Source organism: Hylobates moloch, unplaced genomic scaffold (assembly GCF_009828535.3).
Source record: "Hylobates moloch isolate HMO894 unplaced genomic scaffold, HMol_V3 SCAFFOLD_10, whole genome shotgun sequence".
NCBI classification, from domain to species: Eukaryota; Metazoa; Chordata; class Mammalia; order Primates; family Hylobatidae; genus Hylobates; species Hylobates moloch.
The window spans coordinates 33,072,545-33,086,997 of record NW_026652285.1 but is presented as its reverse complement, the minus strand read 5'-3'; the positions used below and the strand labels follow the sequence as shown (position 1 = coordinate 33,086,997).

The 14,453-nt window shown below is 43.9% G+C and overlaps 1 protein-coding gene across 4 annotated transcripts in view; it reads right to left on the bottom strand.

The window, feature by feature from the left end:
* Positions 1 to 14,453, bottom strand: part of MELK (maternal embryonic leucine zipper kinase) — a 104,997-nt gene that overhangs the window by 84,666 nt on the left and 5,878 nt on the right. For all 4 annotated transcript variants that reach the window (XM_032164167.2, XM_032164169.2, XM_058445894.1 and 1 more), the window contains exons 2-4: positions 10,551 to 10,646; positions 8,705 to 8,790; positions 2,429 to 2,545 (exon numbers count right to left, since the gene is read on the bottom strand). In XM_032164167.2, coding sequence (XP_032020058.1) covers positions 2,429 to 2,545; positions 8,705 to 8,790; positions 10,551 to 10,608 — 261 coding nt within the window. In that variant the 5' untranslated portion in view covers positions 10,609 to 10,646. The remainder of the gene's footprint in view (positions 1 to 2,428; positions 2,546 to 8,704; positions 8,791 to 10,550; positions 10,647 to 14,453) is intronic.

Below are 14,453 nucleotides of genomic sequence, written 5' to 3'. Positions count from 1 at the left end.
GGCCAGGAGTTCAAGACCAGCTTGGGCAACAGGCCAAGACCCCCATTTCTATTAATAATATAATAAAATTTAAAAATTAAAGAATATTGGATGACTGGGATGTAGGGGAAGAGAGGATTTTGTTTTTTAATATATACTCCCTGTACCTTTGTTTTTGAGACAGGGTTTCCCTCTGTTGCCAAGGCTGGAGTGCAGTGGTGCAATCATAGCTCACTGTAGCCTGTATCTCCCAGGCTCCTCACCTGAGCCTCCCAAGTAGCTGGGACCACAGGTGTGCACCGCCATACCCAGCCTTTTTTTCTTTTTTTTTTTTAAGTAAAAACAAGATCTCACTATGTTGCTCAAGCTAGTCCCAAACTCCTTAGCTCAAGTGATCTTCCCACCTTGGCCTCCCAAAGTGCTGAGATTACAGGCACAAGACACTGCACCCAGCCACTCTCTTGTACCTTTTAAATTTTCTCTTAGGTTCATGGATGCTTGGGAGATTTTAACAATTCTTTTTCTTTTTTGAGACAGAGTCTCGCTCTGTCACCCAGGCTGGAGTGCAGTGGCACGATCTCAGCTCACTGCAAGCTCTGCCTCCCAGGCTCAAGTGATCCTCCTACCTCAGCCTCCCAGGTAGCTGGGACTACAGGCATGCACCATGACAACTGGCTAAGTTTTTGTATTTTTTGTAGAAATGGGGTTTTCCCATGTTGCCCAGGCTAGTCTCGAACTCCTGGCCTCAAATAATCCACCAGCCTTGGCCTCCCAAAATGCTGCAGTTACAGGCATGACCCCCTGCGCCTGGCCCTAAGAATTTTATTTGAACAAAGGGATCACCTAAAAATATAAAGAGGTTTTAAAATTACCAAAGAGGTTTTAAAACAAAGAGGTTTTAAAATGTGGGCCATGTAGGTATATCTACAGTGTAGTAACAGGAGAAAATAGCTCTAGATCCCAAACATTCAACGTTATAGTTTTTTTGTTTCTATTTTTTAGAGACAGGGGTTTGTTCTGTCACCCAGGCTGGAGTACAGTGCCATTACCATGGCTCACTGCAGCCTCAAACTCCTGGACTCAAGCAATTCTCCCGCCTTAGCCTCCTGAGGAGCTGGAATGACAGATGCGCACCACGCGTCATCACACCCGGCTTTTTTTTTCTTTTTTTTTTTGTATGTAGAGACAGGGTCTTGCTATGTTACTGAGGCTGGTTTTAAACCACTGGTTTCAAATGATCCTCCCGCCTCAGCCTCCCAAAATGCTGGGATTATAGGCATGAGAGGACCTGGCCAAAATTATGATTTTTAAAATATGCTTTTAAAACAGTGCTGTCCTGTGAAAATCATGTGCAAATTACATATTATTTGGCTGAGACTAACGAAAACTAAACAAGTTGAATAATACAAGTTCTAAAGACATCTTTCAAGACAAAAATGGCAAGTTAAAAATTGAAATTGCTTGGTTTACATAAAAGACACTGGAAGCTACCCAGTGCTGTGGGTTGAACTGTCACTGGATCAGGGTAAGCCTAATCCTTGGGTCCTTTTAAGAAGAGAGACATTTGGACAGAGACACAGCTACACAGAGAGGAAAACACCATTTGAAGACTGAGGCCAAGATGGAAGTGGTGCATCTATAAACCAAGGAGTGCTAAGGACTGCCAGCAACTACCAACAACTAGCAAAGAGGCAGGAAACAGATTCCCCCTCAGAACCTCCAGAAGGAACCAGCCTTGCCAACATTCTGATTTCAGACTTCAAACCTCCAGAACTGTCAGACAATGAGTTTCTGTTGCTTTGAGCCACCAAGTCTGTAGTAATTTGTTCCAACAGCCCTAGGAAATTAATATACCATACAAAACTAGAATGAGGCTGGGCACGGTGGCTCATGCCTGTAATCCCAGCACTCTGGGAGGCCGAGGCGGGCAGATCACAAGGTCAGGAGATTGAGACCGTCCTGGCTAACACGGTGAAACCCTGTCTCTACTAAAAATATAAAAAATTAGCCAGGCATGGTGGTGGGCGCCTGTAGTCCCAGCTACTCAGGAGGCTGAGGTAGGAGAATGGCGTGAACTTGGGAGGTGGAGGGTGCAGTGAGCAGAGATCGCATCACTGCACTTCAGCCTGAGCAACAGATTGAGACTCCGTCTCAAAAAAAAAAACAAAAAAACAAAAAAAAAAACTAGAATGAGTCCTTCCCTCTAGAAAATTCTAACATATTCTATCTACTAAACCATACTACCCCATTAGGGGTGTATTAGAAAAATGACATTTACATTGAATCTCCAATTTATTATATACATCTATTTGATCTAAATTGATACAAATGGAACAAAACAGGTAAGTCGCTTAACATCTCTTCTAATCTTTCAGGTGAAATGTACTTTTCTCTTTTACTATTGATAAAGTGATCAAATGTTTTCACGTATCTGGAACATACTACTAACCTCAAGAACCATGAATATTTTGTTGGCTGTCTCCAGCACATGGTAGAGTTGACATATATGCTGATGTCTCAGGTTCTTCAAGGCCTCAATCTCCGTTTTGATCCGGGGCAAATCACTCTGTGACAAAACATCATATGGAATGAGCAATAAACTTATTCAGGTGGTGTTCCAAGCTCTAATACTAACAGCTTTAATACTAAGTAGCTGGCCGGGCACGGTGGCTCACGCCTGTAATCCCGCACTGTGGGAGGCCGAGGCGGGCGGATCATGAGGTCAGGAGATCGAGACCATCCTGGCTAACACGATGAAACCCCGTCTCTACTAAAAATACAAAAAAATTAGCCGGGCTTGGTGGCGGGCGCCTGTAGTCCCAGCTACTCGGGAGGCTGAGGCAGGAGAATGGCATGAACCCGGGAGGTGGAGCTTGCAGTGAGCCGAGACTGCACCACTGCACTCCCGCCTGGGCAACAGAGCAAGACTCTGTCTCAAAAAAAAAAAAAAAAAAAAAATACTAAGTAGCAAAAGCTATCAAAAAGTCCCCAAAAAATTGTCCAACACTACAGAAAAATATAGCAAAATTTATTTGCATGTACATAAAAAGAGCATTGGAGATTTTATGAAAGACAGGTTCAATGTGGGTCAACAGTACAACATCCAGAAAACAATCTCAGACTCCTTAGAAGGTTAGCATTCCAAACAAGGGAAATGACAGAAACACTACTCAGTTATCATGCCTGAGCTACCACTTTCAGCCTCAGCAACACCATTTAAGAAGTATGCTGAGCAAAAAACCAGTGAACTTAGGTGAAAGGTATATGGGTATTCACTGTCTCAGTCTCCTATCTTTTCTGAGGTCTTGAAACTTTCAAAATAAAAAGTTGGGTGGGGAGAGGAAGATAAGCCAAGCTTTAAAAACTTTAAAGGACAGAAGCCTAGAGATATCATCAAGTAACAAGTAAAACTTCATTATAAAAAGGTACCCTGAGGCAGGGCGCAGTGGATGACGCCTATAATCCTCCCAGCACTTTGGGAGGCTAAGGTGGGCGAACCACCTGAGGTTGGGAGTTCGAGACCAGCCTGACCAACATGGAGAAACCCCATTTCTACTAAAAATATAAAATTAGCCAGGCATGGTGCCGCATGGCTGTAATCCCAGCTACTCGGGAGGCTGAGGCAGAATTGCTTGAACCCGGGAGGTGAAGGTTGCGGTGAGCCGAGATCATGCCACTGCACTCCAGCCTGGGCAACAAGAGCGAAACTCTGCCTCAAAAAAAAAAGAGGGACTCGGCCAGGCACGGTGGCTCATGCCTATGATCCTAGCACTTTGGGAGGCCAAGGTGGGCAGATCAACTGAGGTCAGGAGTTCAGGACCAGCCTGGCCAACATGGAGAAGCCCTGTCTTTACTAAAAACACAAAATTAAAAATACAAAATTAGCCAGGCATGATGGCGCATGTCTGTAATCCCAGCTACTCTGGAGGCTGAGGCAGGAGAATTGCTTGAACCCTGGAGGTGGAAGTTGCGGTGAGCAGAGATCGATCCATTGCACTCCATCCTGGGAAACAAGAGCAAAACTCCATCTCAAAAAAAAAAAAAAAAAAAAAAAGGACTCCGATTGGGTGTGGTGGCTCACGCCTGTAATCACAGCACTTTGAGAGGCTGAGGCGGGCAGATCACGAGGTCAGGAGTTCAAGATCAGCCTGGCCAACATAGTGAAAACCCATCTCTAATAAAAACACACACAAAAAAATTAGCCAGGCATGATGGCGGGTGCCTGTAATCCCAGCTACTTGAGAGGCTGAAGCAAGGAGAATCGCTTGAACCTGGGAGGCGGAGGTTGCAGTGAGCCGAGATCGTGCCACTGCACTCCAGCCTGGCGACACAGCGAGACTCTGTCTCAAAAAAATTAAAAAAAAAAATACAAAATTAGCTGGGCGTGGTGGCACATGCCTGTAATCCCAGCTACTCAGGAGGCTGAGGCAGGAGAATCGCTTGAACCCAGGAAGCGGAGGTTGCCATTGCACTCCAGCCTGGACAACAAGAGCGAAACTCCATATCAGAAAAAAAAAAAAACGTGGGGGGCGCTCTCAGTGGCTCACACCTGTAATCCCAGCACTTTGGGAGGCCGAGGCAGGCGGATCACGAGGTCAGGAGTTCAAGACAAGCCTGGCCAAAATGGTGAAATCCCGTCTCTACTAAAAATACAAAAATTAGCCAGGCATGGTGGCGGGCACCTGTAATCCCAGCTACATGGGAGGCTGAGGCAGGAGAACTGCTCGAACCCAGGAGGCAGAGGTTGCAGTGAGCCGAGATCACACCCCTGCACTCCAGCCTGGGTGACAAAGCAAGACTCCATCTTGAAAAACAAATAAAATAAAAAAGGACTCCATCTTAATGGGCAGTGGCTCAGGACCCAATTATCCAGGACTATGCAACTAGATGTCATGTCTTGACAAAGAATCAACTGTAACTTTGACTATCTTGGTATGATAATCTTTTTTCTTTATGGGGAGGAAGCCTGATGACTAAAACCATGGAAGTAATCAGCCGGGCGTGGTGGCTCACGCCTGTAATCCCAGCACTTTGGGAGGCCCAGGCGGACGGACCAAGAGGTCAGGAGATGGTGACCATCCTGGCTAACACGGTGAAACCCCGTCTCTACTAAAAATACAAAAAAATTAGCCGGGCATGGTGGCCGAAGCCTGTAGTCCCAGCTACTCTGGAGGCTGAGGGAGGAGAATGGAGGGAACCCGGGAGGCGGAGCTTGCAGTGAGCCAAGATCGCGCCACTGCACTCCAGCCTGGGGGACAGAGCAAGACTCCGTCTCAAAAATAAATAAATACATACATAAATAAATAAATAAAACCATGGAAATAATCAAAATATTATTAAAATCATAGGAAATAACTAAAATAAGCATAATAACAACAGAAAATATAAAAACAAGTTTAGAAATCATGAATTAATGTCATACTATGCTTTAGAATAAGTTTTGAGCATCAGTGTGATAACATTTTGTAATAACATTTTGTTTGCTATTTAAGTATTTGAAGTGTTAAAGTAAGTCATACTAAAGTTATAACTGAAATTTAAATTGCTTAAGGGAATTAATCTAATTGATACCCATGTTTAAATGCTCAAGAAAAATGGTTTTAATGCTTTTTCTTAGATTAATAAATAGAAAACAAAAAATTGAATGAAACAAAAAAACTAGAGGAAAGCCTGAATTGTCCACTGACAGATAATTTAAAATAATTTCTTATACTGGCCACTGTATGACTTTAGCATATATTTAGGAAGAAATTCAAATAATTTAATGACATTGCTATAACAAAACTACTTACATACTCTCTGACTTTTTTTTTTTTTCTGGAGACAGGGTCTTGTTCTGTCATCCAGTCTGGAGTGCAGCAGCGCCATCTCGACTCACTGCACCCCAACCTCCCAGATTCAAGTGATCTTCCCTCGTCAGCCCCGCAAGTAGCTGGGACTACAGGTGTGTACCATCATGTCCAGCTAAATTTTTTGTATTTTTTTGTAAAGAAGGGCTTTCACCATGTTGCCCAGGCTGGTCTCAAACTCCTGAGCTCACGCAATCCGCCCACCTTGGCCTCCCAAAGTTCTGGGATTACAGGTGTGAGCCACCGTGCCTGGCTCCCTTTGACTTATTTATGTGTTAATCAGAACTTATATCTTTAACAATTAAAAAAGTAGGTAACAATTGATGTTAAGCCCTATCTCATTCCAACAATAAAGACATCAAAAAATAAACTTTTTTTAGACAAGATTTTGCTCTGTTGCCCAGGCTAGAGTGCAGTGGTGCAATCACAGCTCACTGTAGCCTCAACCTCCTGGGCTCAAGGGATCTTCCCACCACCACCTCCCAAGTAGCTGGGACTACAGGCATACACAAACACACCTGGCTAAACTTTTTTTATTTTTTGTAGGGACAAGACTTGCCATATTGCCCAGGCTAGTCTCGAACTCCTGGCCTCAAGCAATCCTCTGGCCTCAGCTTCCCAAAGTGCTGGAATTACAGGGATGAGCCACCACACCCAACCAAAAATTATTTTTTATGTTTGATAGTTAATAACATTTACGGCCAGGCGCAGTGGCTCATGCTTGTAATCCCAGCACTTTGGGAGGCCGAGGCGGGCGGATCACGAGGTCAGGAGATCGAGACCACGGTGAAACCCCGTCTCTACTAAAAATACAAAAAAATTAGCCGGGCGTGGTGGCAGGTGCCTGTAGTCCCAGCTACTTGGAGAGGCTGAGGCAGGAGAATGGCGTGAACCTGGGAGGCGGAGCTTGCAGTGAGCCGAGATTGCACCACTGCACTCCAGCCTGGGCAACAGGGGGAGGGGCCCCCCCTTCAAAAAAAAAAAAAAAAAAGAACATTTACAAAATGTTAGGCTGGGAGCGGTGGCTCACGCCTGTAATCCCAGCACTTTAGGAGGCCGAGGTGGGTGGATCACTTGAGGTCAGGAGTTCGAGACCAACTGGCCAACAGGATGAAATCCTGTCTCTACTGAAAATACAAAAATTAGCTGGACATGGTGGCACACGCCTGTAGTACCAGCTACTCAGGTGGCTGAGGCAGGAGAATCATTTGAACCCAGGAGGCAGAGGTCGCAGTGAGCCGAGATCACACCACTGCATTCCAGCCTGGTGACAGAGCAAGACTCCGTCTCAAAAAAAAAAAAAAAAAAAAAAACAGAATGGTAGAAGGAATTAGAAAAAAAAAAGATGACTCAAGGTGACTTCAAACACTGGAATGGGTATAGAAGCCCCAGAAAAACCACCAAAAGAGACAGGCTTTATCTCAACATAAAAATAACTTTTTATACATTGTAGCCAAGACCACAAATTGAATGGGCTGCTTTAGGAGGTAACAAGCTGTTCCTCCTGGAAAAATTCACATAGAGGAAAAAGAAGCTGATTAGGAAAAGGATTTAATTAGATAACTTCTAAAGCCATTTTGAATAAAATGCTGGGACAGGCCAAGTACAGTGCCTCACCCCTATATTCCCTGTACTTTGGGAAGCTGAGATGGGAAGACTGCTTGAGGCCACGAATTTGAGACCACCCTGGGCAACAGAGTGAGACCTTGTTTCTAGAAAAATGTTTAAAAATTAGCCAAGCATAGTGGCATGTGCCTCTGGTCACAGTCACTCAGGAGGCTGAGGTGGGAGGATCACTTAAGCCCAGCAGGTACAGGCTGCAGTGAGCTGTGATTGTGCAACTGCACTCCAGCCTGGGCAACAAAGTGAGACTCTGTCTCAAAAAAAAAAAAAAAAAGCTAGGACATAATATTTATCTATTTACCTATCTATAGTACCAAAATGATTTATATTTAGTAAGAGTATCATAAGAAAATAAAGATGGGGTCAGGCGCAGTGCCTCACACCTGTAATCCCAGCACTTTGGGAGGTCGAGGCAGGCGGATCACAAGGTCAGGAGATGGAGACCATCCTGGCTAACATAGTGAAATCCCATCTCTACTAAAAAAAAAAAAAAAAAATTAGCCAGGCATGGTGGTGGGCACCTGTAGTCCCAGCTACTCAGGAGGCTGAGGCAGTAGAATGGCGTGAACCTGGGAGGCAGAGGTCGCAGTGAGCCGAGATCATGCTACTGCACTCCAGCCCGGGTGAAAGAGCAAAACTCCGTCTCAAAAAAAAAGGAAAGAAAAGAAAAGAGGCCAGGCACGGGGGCTCACGCCTGTAATCCCAGCATTTTGGGAGGCCGAGGCAGGCGGATCACGAGGTCAGGAGATCGAGACCATCCTGGCTAACACGATGAAACCCCGTCTCTACTAAAAATACAAAAAATTAGCCGGGCGTAGTGGCGGGCACCTGCAGTCCCAGCAACTCGGGAGGCTGAGGCAGGAGAATGGCGTGAACCCGGGAGGCGGAGCTTGCAGTGAGCCAAGATCGCGCCACTGCACTCCAGCCTGTGCGACAGAACGAGAATCCATCTCAAAAAAAAAAAAAGAAAAGAAAAGAAAGATGGGACACATTAATATCCAGAAACACCTACAGACTACAGACTGCAGATGGATGCTACAGACTTCAAATATGTGCCACTGCCCTGCATTAAAATCGGAAGAACAAAGTGATCCCTTCCCCCAGATTACTTTTTAAAACCACAGATCTATACGTTTTTTAAAAGCTATAAAAATATTATTCTAAGAGCAGTAACTAGAACATTAGAACAATTCAGGTTTTAATTCACGAAACTGATCTATAAGTAGACTATTTTTAAATAAATTTAAACTTACCCCTAGTGTGTTTTTATCCATGATTTTTATAGCTACCATCTCTCCAGTAAGGATATGGCATGCAAGTTTGACCTTTGCAAAGCCACCTAAGTAGGAAAATGTATTATGAAAGCATAAGCAAGGACTCAAGCACAAACACCTTTTTATATAATTTTAAAAGACTCTATCAAGCCAAATTTTCCTAGAATTCTGTGGCTTTTTTTTCCTGTTGCTTCTTGTTATCCAATGTCTAGCTGAAGGTTTTTTCTTTTTTTGCCATGATAGTGTATCTCTAACTTTGTAATAAAAAAAAAAAAACATAACTCACTTTAGAAATCTGCTTTATGATTAACCCTGCAATTAAATTTCCTTTATAATTAACACTGCTAGAACACAATATAAAGTTGCTGAGGCCAAAGACAAATTATATGAAACTTCCACTCAGTTTTAAAACTTTGAGGCCAGGCACGGTGGCTCACGCCTGTAATCCCGGACTTTGGGAGGCCGAGGCAGGTGGATCATGAGGTCAAGAGATCGAGACCATCCTGGCCAACATGGCGAAACCCTGTCTCTACAGGCTGGGCGCGGTGGCTCACGCTTGTAATCCCAGCACTTTGGGAGGCCGAGGCGGGCGGATCACAAGGTCAGGAGATCGAGACCACGGTGAAACCCTGTCTCTACTAAAAATACAAAAAAAAAAAAATAGCCGGGCGTGGTGGTGGGCGCCTGTAGTCCCAGCTACTCAGAGAGGCTGAGGCAGGAGAATGGCGTGAACCCGGGAGGTGGAGCTTGCAGTGAGCCGAGATTGTGCCACTGCACTCCAGCCTGGGCTACAGAGCAAGACTCCGTCTCAAAAAAAAAAAAAAAAAAAAAAAAGAAACCCTGTCTCTACTAAAAATGCAAAAAATTAGCTGGGCATGGTAGCGGGCGCCTGTAGTCCCAGCTGCTCAGGAGGCTGAGGCAGGAGAATGGCGTGAACCCGGAAGGCAGAGCTTGCAGTGAGCCGAGATCGTGCCACTGCACTCCAGCCTGAGTGACAGTGCGAGACTCCGCCTCAAAAAAAAAAAAAAAACATACATAGGTATGTATATACGTGTGTGTGTAAAGTGTCCCACCCCTTTCACTGCTTTTACTACATCACCCTCATCCACACCACCATCATCTCTAGCATCAACACCTGAATTATTGCAATAGACTGCTAACATCTCCCTGCCTCTGCTCTTGCCCTCCTTCATCCAACCTTTTATCTACCAAGCAGCCACAGCAACTCTGTAAAAACAAAGGTTAGATTACCCCTTAACTCAAAACTCTCCAATGACTTTAATTTAGAATAAAAGTCAAGAAATAAAAGAAGGCTGGGCGCAGTGGCTCATGCCTGTAATCTCAGCACTTTGGGAGGCCGAGGTGGGCGGATCATGAGGTCAGGAGTTCAAGACCATCCTGATTAACACAGTGAAACCCTGTCTCTACTAAAAATACAAAAAATTAGGGGCGTGGTGAGCGCCTGTAGTCCCAGCTAGTCAGGAGGCTGAGGCAGGAGAATGGCATGAACCTAGGAGGCAGAGCTTGCAGTGAGCCGAGATCGCGCCACTGCACTCCAGCCTGGGTGACAGAGCGAGACTCCATCTCAAAAAAAAAAAAAAAAAGAAATAAAAGAAATATTTAGAATAAAAGTCAAAGTCCTTGCAATAACTTACAGGGCTTCTCCTACTATTCTCCTCTCTGCTTGCTCCACTTTTTCTTACTGAAGTAGGTAGAAGAATTTTAAAACTGTGTGGGTTAGATGAAAAAGCTCATGCCTACCCAAATAATCTATACTCTCAAATAGTTGATCTATCCACTGCCTCCAAAAAAAAGTAACAGTTACCTGTCCCAATAGTTTCATGTAATTCATAATATTTGAGAAGTTCATCATAATCTTTCATAGTCCTCTTGCAAGTTTATTTGGAATTAGAAAAAGAACCTAGAAGACACAGAGTACATAATCAATAAAGGAAATAATACCAGATCATCTCGTCCATTCTTGTAAGTGCAAATCTAAATAAGTCTCATGCATTTACATGATACTGAAAAAACTGATTATTGGCCATATGAAAAAAAGGATTCCTTTCTCACACCATACATAAAAATGAATTCCAGATAAAGAGTTAAAAAGTATGAAACATAAACCTTTAAAACTTTTTAAAGAATACTGTCATTATTTCAGGATAGGAGAGGATCACTTAAATAAAGTACTAATAATAATAATAAAATTAATATATTAAACAACATTAAAATTAAGAACTTCAGCTGGGCACAGTGGTGCATGTGTTGTCAGCCACTTGGGAGGACAGCTTGAGCCCAGGAGTTCGAGGCCAGCCTGGGCAACATAGCAAGACCACGTCTCTAAAAAAAATAAAAATAAAAATAAGCACTTCTATACATCCAAAGACACCATCAAAAAAAGAAAACCATAAATGCGAGAAGATACTTTCAACAAATATAATAGTGGATGTACATAGAAAACACATAAACTCTGACAAAACAATAAGAAAAACTCAACAGCAAAATAAGCAAATGATACAAAAAACTTTTCTCAGCCGGGCATGGTGGCTCACACCTATAATCCCAGCACTTTGGGAGGCCAAGGCAGGCAGATCATAAGATCATGAGTTCAAGACCAGTCTGGCCAACATGGTAAAACCCCATCTCTACTAAAGATACAAAAAATTAGCCAAGTGTGGTGGCGTTCACCTGTAATCCCAGCTACTTGGGAGGCTGATGCAGGAGAATCGCTTGAACCCGGGAGGTGGAGGTTGCAGTGAGCCAAGATCGTGCCATTGCACTCTAGCCTGGGTGAAACGGCCAAACTTTGTCTCAAAAAAAAAAAAAAAAAAAAAATTTTCTCAAAGAAACACAAATGGCCAACAAAAACATGAAAAAGGGAGTCTCTGAGCCTACTTTGGCTCGGGAGGCTGCCTGAAGAAAAAATAATCAAAAAAAAAAAAAAAAAAGACACGAAGCTGGGCAAGGTGGCTCACACCTGTAATCCCAGCACTTTGGGAGGCTGAGGCGGGTTGATCACCTGAGGTCAGGGTTCAAGACCAGCCTGACCAACATGACGAAACCCGTCTCTACTAAAAATACAAAAATTAGCCAGGCATGGTGGCAGGAGCCTGTAATCCCAGCTACTTGGGAGGGTGAGGCAGGAGAATCGCTTGAACCTGGGAGGCGGAGGTTGCAGTAAGCTGAGATTGCGCCATTGCACTCTAGCCCGGGCAACAAGAGTGAAACTCCGTCTCAAAAAAAAAGGCTGGGTGTGGTGGCTCACGCCTGTAATCCCAGCACTTTGGGAGGCCGAGGCAGGTGGATCACAAGGTCAAGAAATGGAGACCATCCTGGCTAACACCATAAAACCCTGTCTCTGCTAAAACTATAAAAAATTAGCCAGGGGTGGTGGCACACGCCTGTAGTCCCAGCTACTCAGGAGGCTGAGGCAGGAGGCAGAGGATGCAGTGAGCCGAGATCACGCCACTGCACTCCAGCCTGGGCAACAGAGCAAGATTCTGTCTCAAAATAAAAAAAAAGAGACAGGAAAAAATTATCAGTAGTCATCAGGAAAACCCAAACTAAGACCCCAGTCATACACAATTTTATTATGTATATGATATGTATTTTACTATTATGCTTCACAACTTATGTGAGTTATATATACTGTTAATTATACATCAAATAATATATAAAAATTACTTGTGGCCGGGTGTGGTGGCTCACGCCTGTAATCCCAGCACTTTGGTAGGCAGAGGCAGGTGGATTGCCTGAGGTCAGGAGTTCGAGACCAGCCTGACCAACATGGTGAAACCTCATCTCTACTAAAAATACAAAAATTAGCCGGGTGTGGTGGTGGGCGTCTGTAGTCCCAGCTACTCAGGAGGCTGAGGCAGGAGAATTGCTTGAACCCAGGAGGCAGAGGTTGCAGTGAGCCGAGACGGGGCCATTGCACTCCAGCCTGGGCAATAAGAGCAAAACTCTGTTTCAAAAAAAAAAAAAAAAAAATTAGTTACAAAAAAAATTAGGTAGATCTTATTGATTTTGTCTCCCTGAGTTTTAAAATTAAGTAGTTTATTTTAAAAAACCATAGAAATGAGTAGGGCCCTGTTATGCACATTAATATACAAAGTCACACTCATACGATCTCTGTCTTACTTGTGGAAAATATCCTCTTGGTTGACTTTTAGAGATCAGCAGTGTGTCTGGAAGAACTGCTAATGCAGTTCTAGAAAACTCTTGAATTTGCTCTTATTCATTCATTTATTCATACAGATATTTACTGAGCACCTATGATATGCCAAACCTGCCCTTGGCACTAGGGCTATAATGGAGAAGAAATGTGATTCTGCCCTCATGGAGTGTATATTCTAGTGGAGAAGACAAAAGGCAAATAAGTAGACAATAAATTAATAATTATAATTTATAGGCCGGGTGCGGAGGCTCACGCCTATAATCCCAGCACTTTGGGAGGCCGGGGTGGGCGGATCACGAGGTCAGGAGTTCGAGACCAGCCTGGCCAACATAGTAAAACCTGGTCTTTACTAAAAAATACAAAAATTAGGCCGGGCACAGTGGCTCAGGCCTGTAATCCCAGCACTTTGGGAGGCCAAGGCGGGCAGATCACCTGAGGTCAGGAGTTCGAGACCAGCCTGACCAACATGGTGAAACCCCATCTCTACTAAAAATACAAAATTAGCCGGGTGTGGTGGCACACGCCTGTAATCCCAGCTACTCGGGAGGCTGAGGCAGGAGAATAGCTTGAACCCAGGAGACAGAGGTTGCAGTGAGCCGAGATTGCACCACTGCACTCCAGCCTGGGCAACAAGAGCAAAATTCCATCTCACAAAAATAAATAAATAAATAAATTAGCCAGGCCTTGTGGTGTGCACCTGCAATCCCAGCTACTCGGGAGGCTGAGGCAGGAGAATTGCTTGAACCCGGGAGGCAGAGGTTGCAGTGAGCCAAGATCAAGACATTGCACTCCAGCCTGGGCGACAAAGCAAGATTCTGTCTCAAAAAATAATAATTACTATTTTTTTTTTTTTTTTTTTTTGAGACGGAGTAATAGAGACAAGGTTTCATCATGGTCTGACTCCTGACCTGTGATCCCGCCTCGGCCTCCCAAATGTGGTTACAAGGTGACCACCGTATCTATATTAAATACTGAAACAAAAATAAGCAACAGTGGTTTCTGAGAAGGTAACAATTAAGCCAAGCTCTAATTCAAAGGATGAGAATTGAGAAAATCAGCCCTGCCAGTAATCAGACTGTGATATTCCTATCAAAACTTGAACAATGGTTTCAATAGAATCTGAACGTAACCATGTAAACAATGTTTCCATACAAGGCTGTTAAAATAAAGATCCTTTATTTGGCTGACTTCATTGTCTTCAATGACATCCTCAGCCCCACCTCATTCTTCCCTCATTCTGCCCCTTTCAACTCACTCTGAGACTACCCAAAATTCTCAAGAGTATGGTTTCTCTTGCTGCAGCAAACTAAATACATCTAATGATTTTTACTACAGATGTGGTCTTTGGTCTGTAGGCCTTAACAGTCATAGCCCACAAAGAATTACAGGGAGAATATTCCAGAAAGAGGGAATTTAGGTGCAAAGATCCTAGAGGAAGTAAAAGTTGACAGGTACTGAACTGAGGCTGCTTTTAGAGGTAACAGGTGATGGAAATGCAGCTCTGGCGCTGGGACAATTGGTTAGCCAACAGGTGAAGGAAAAAAAAAA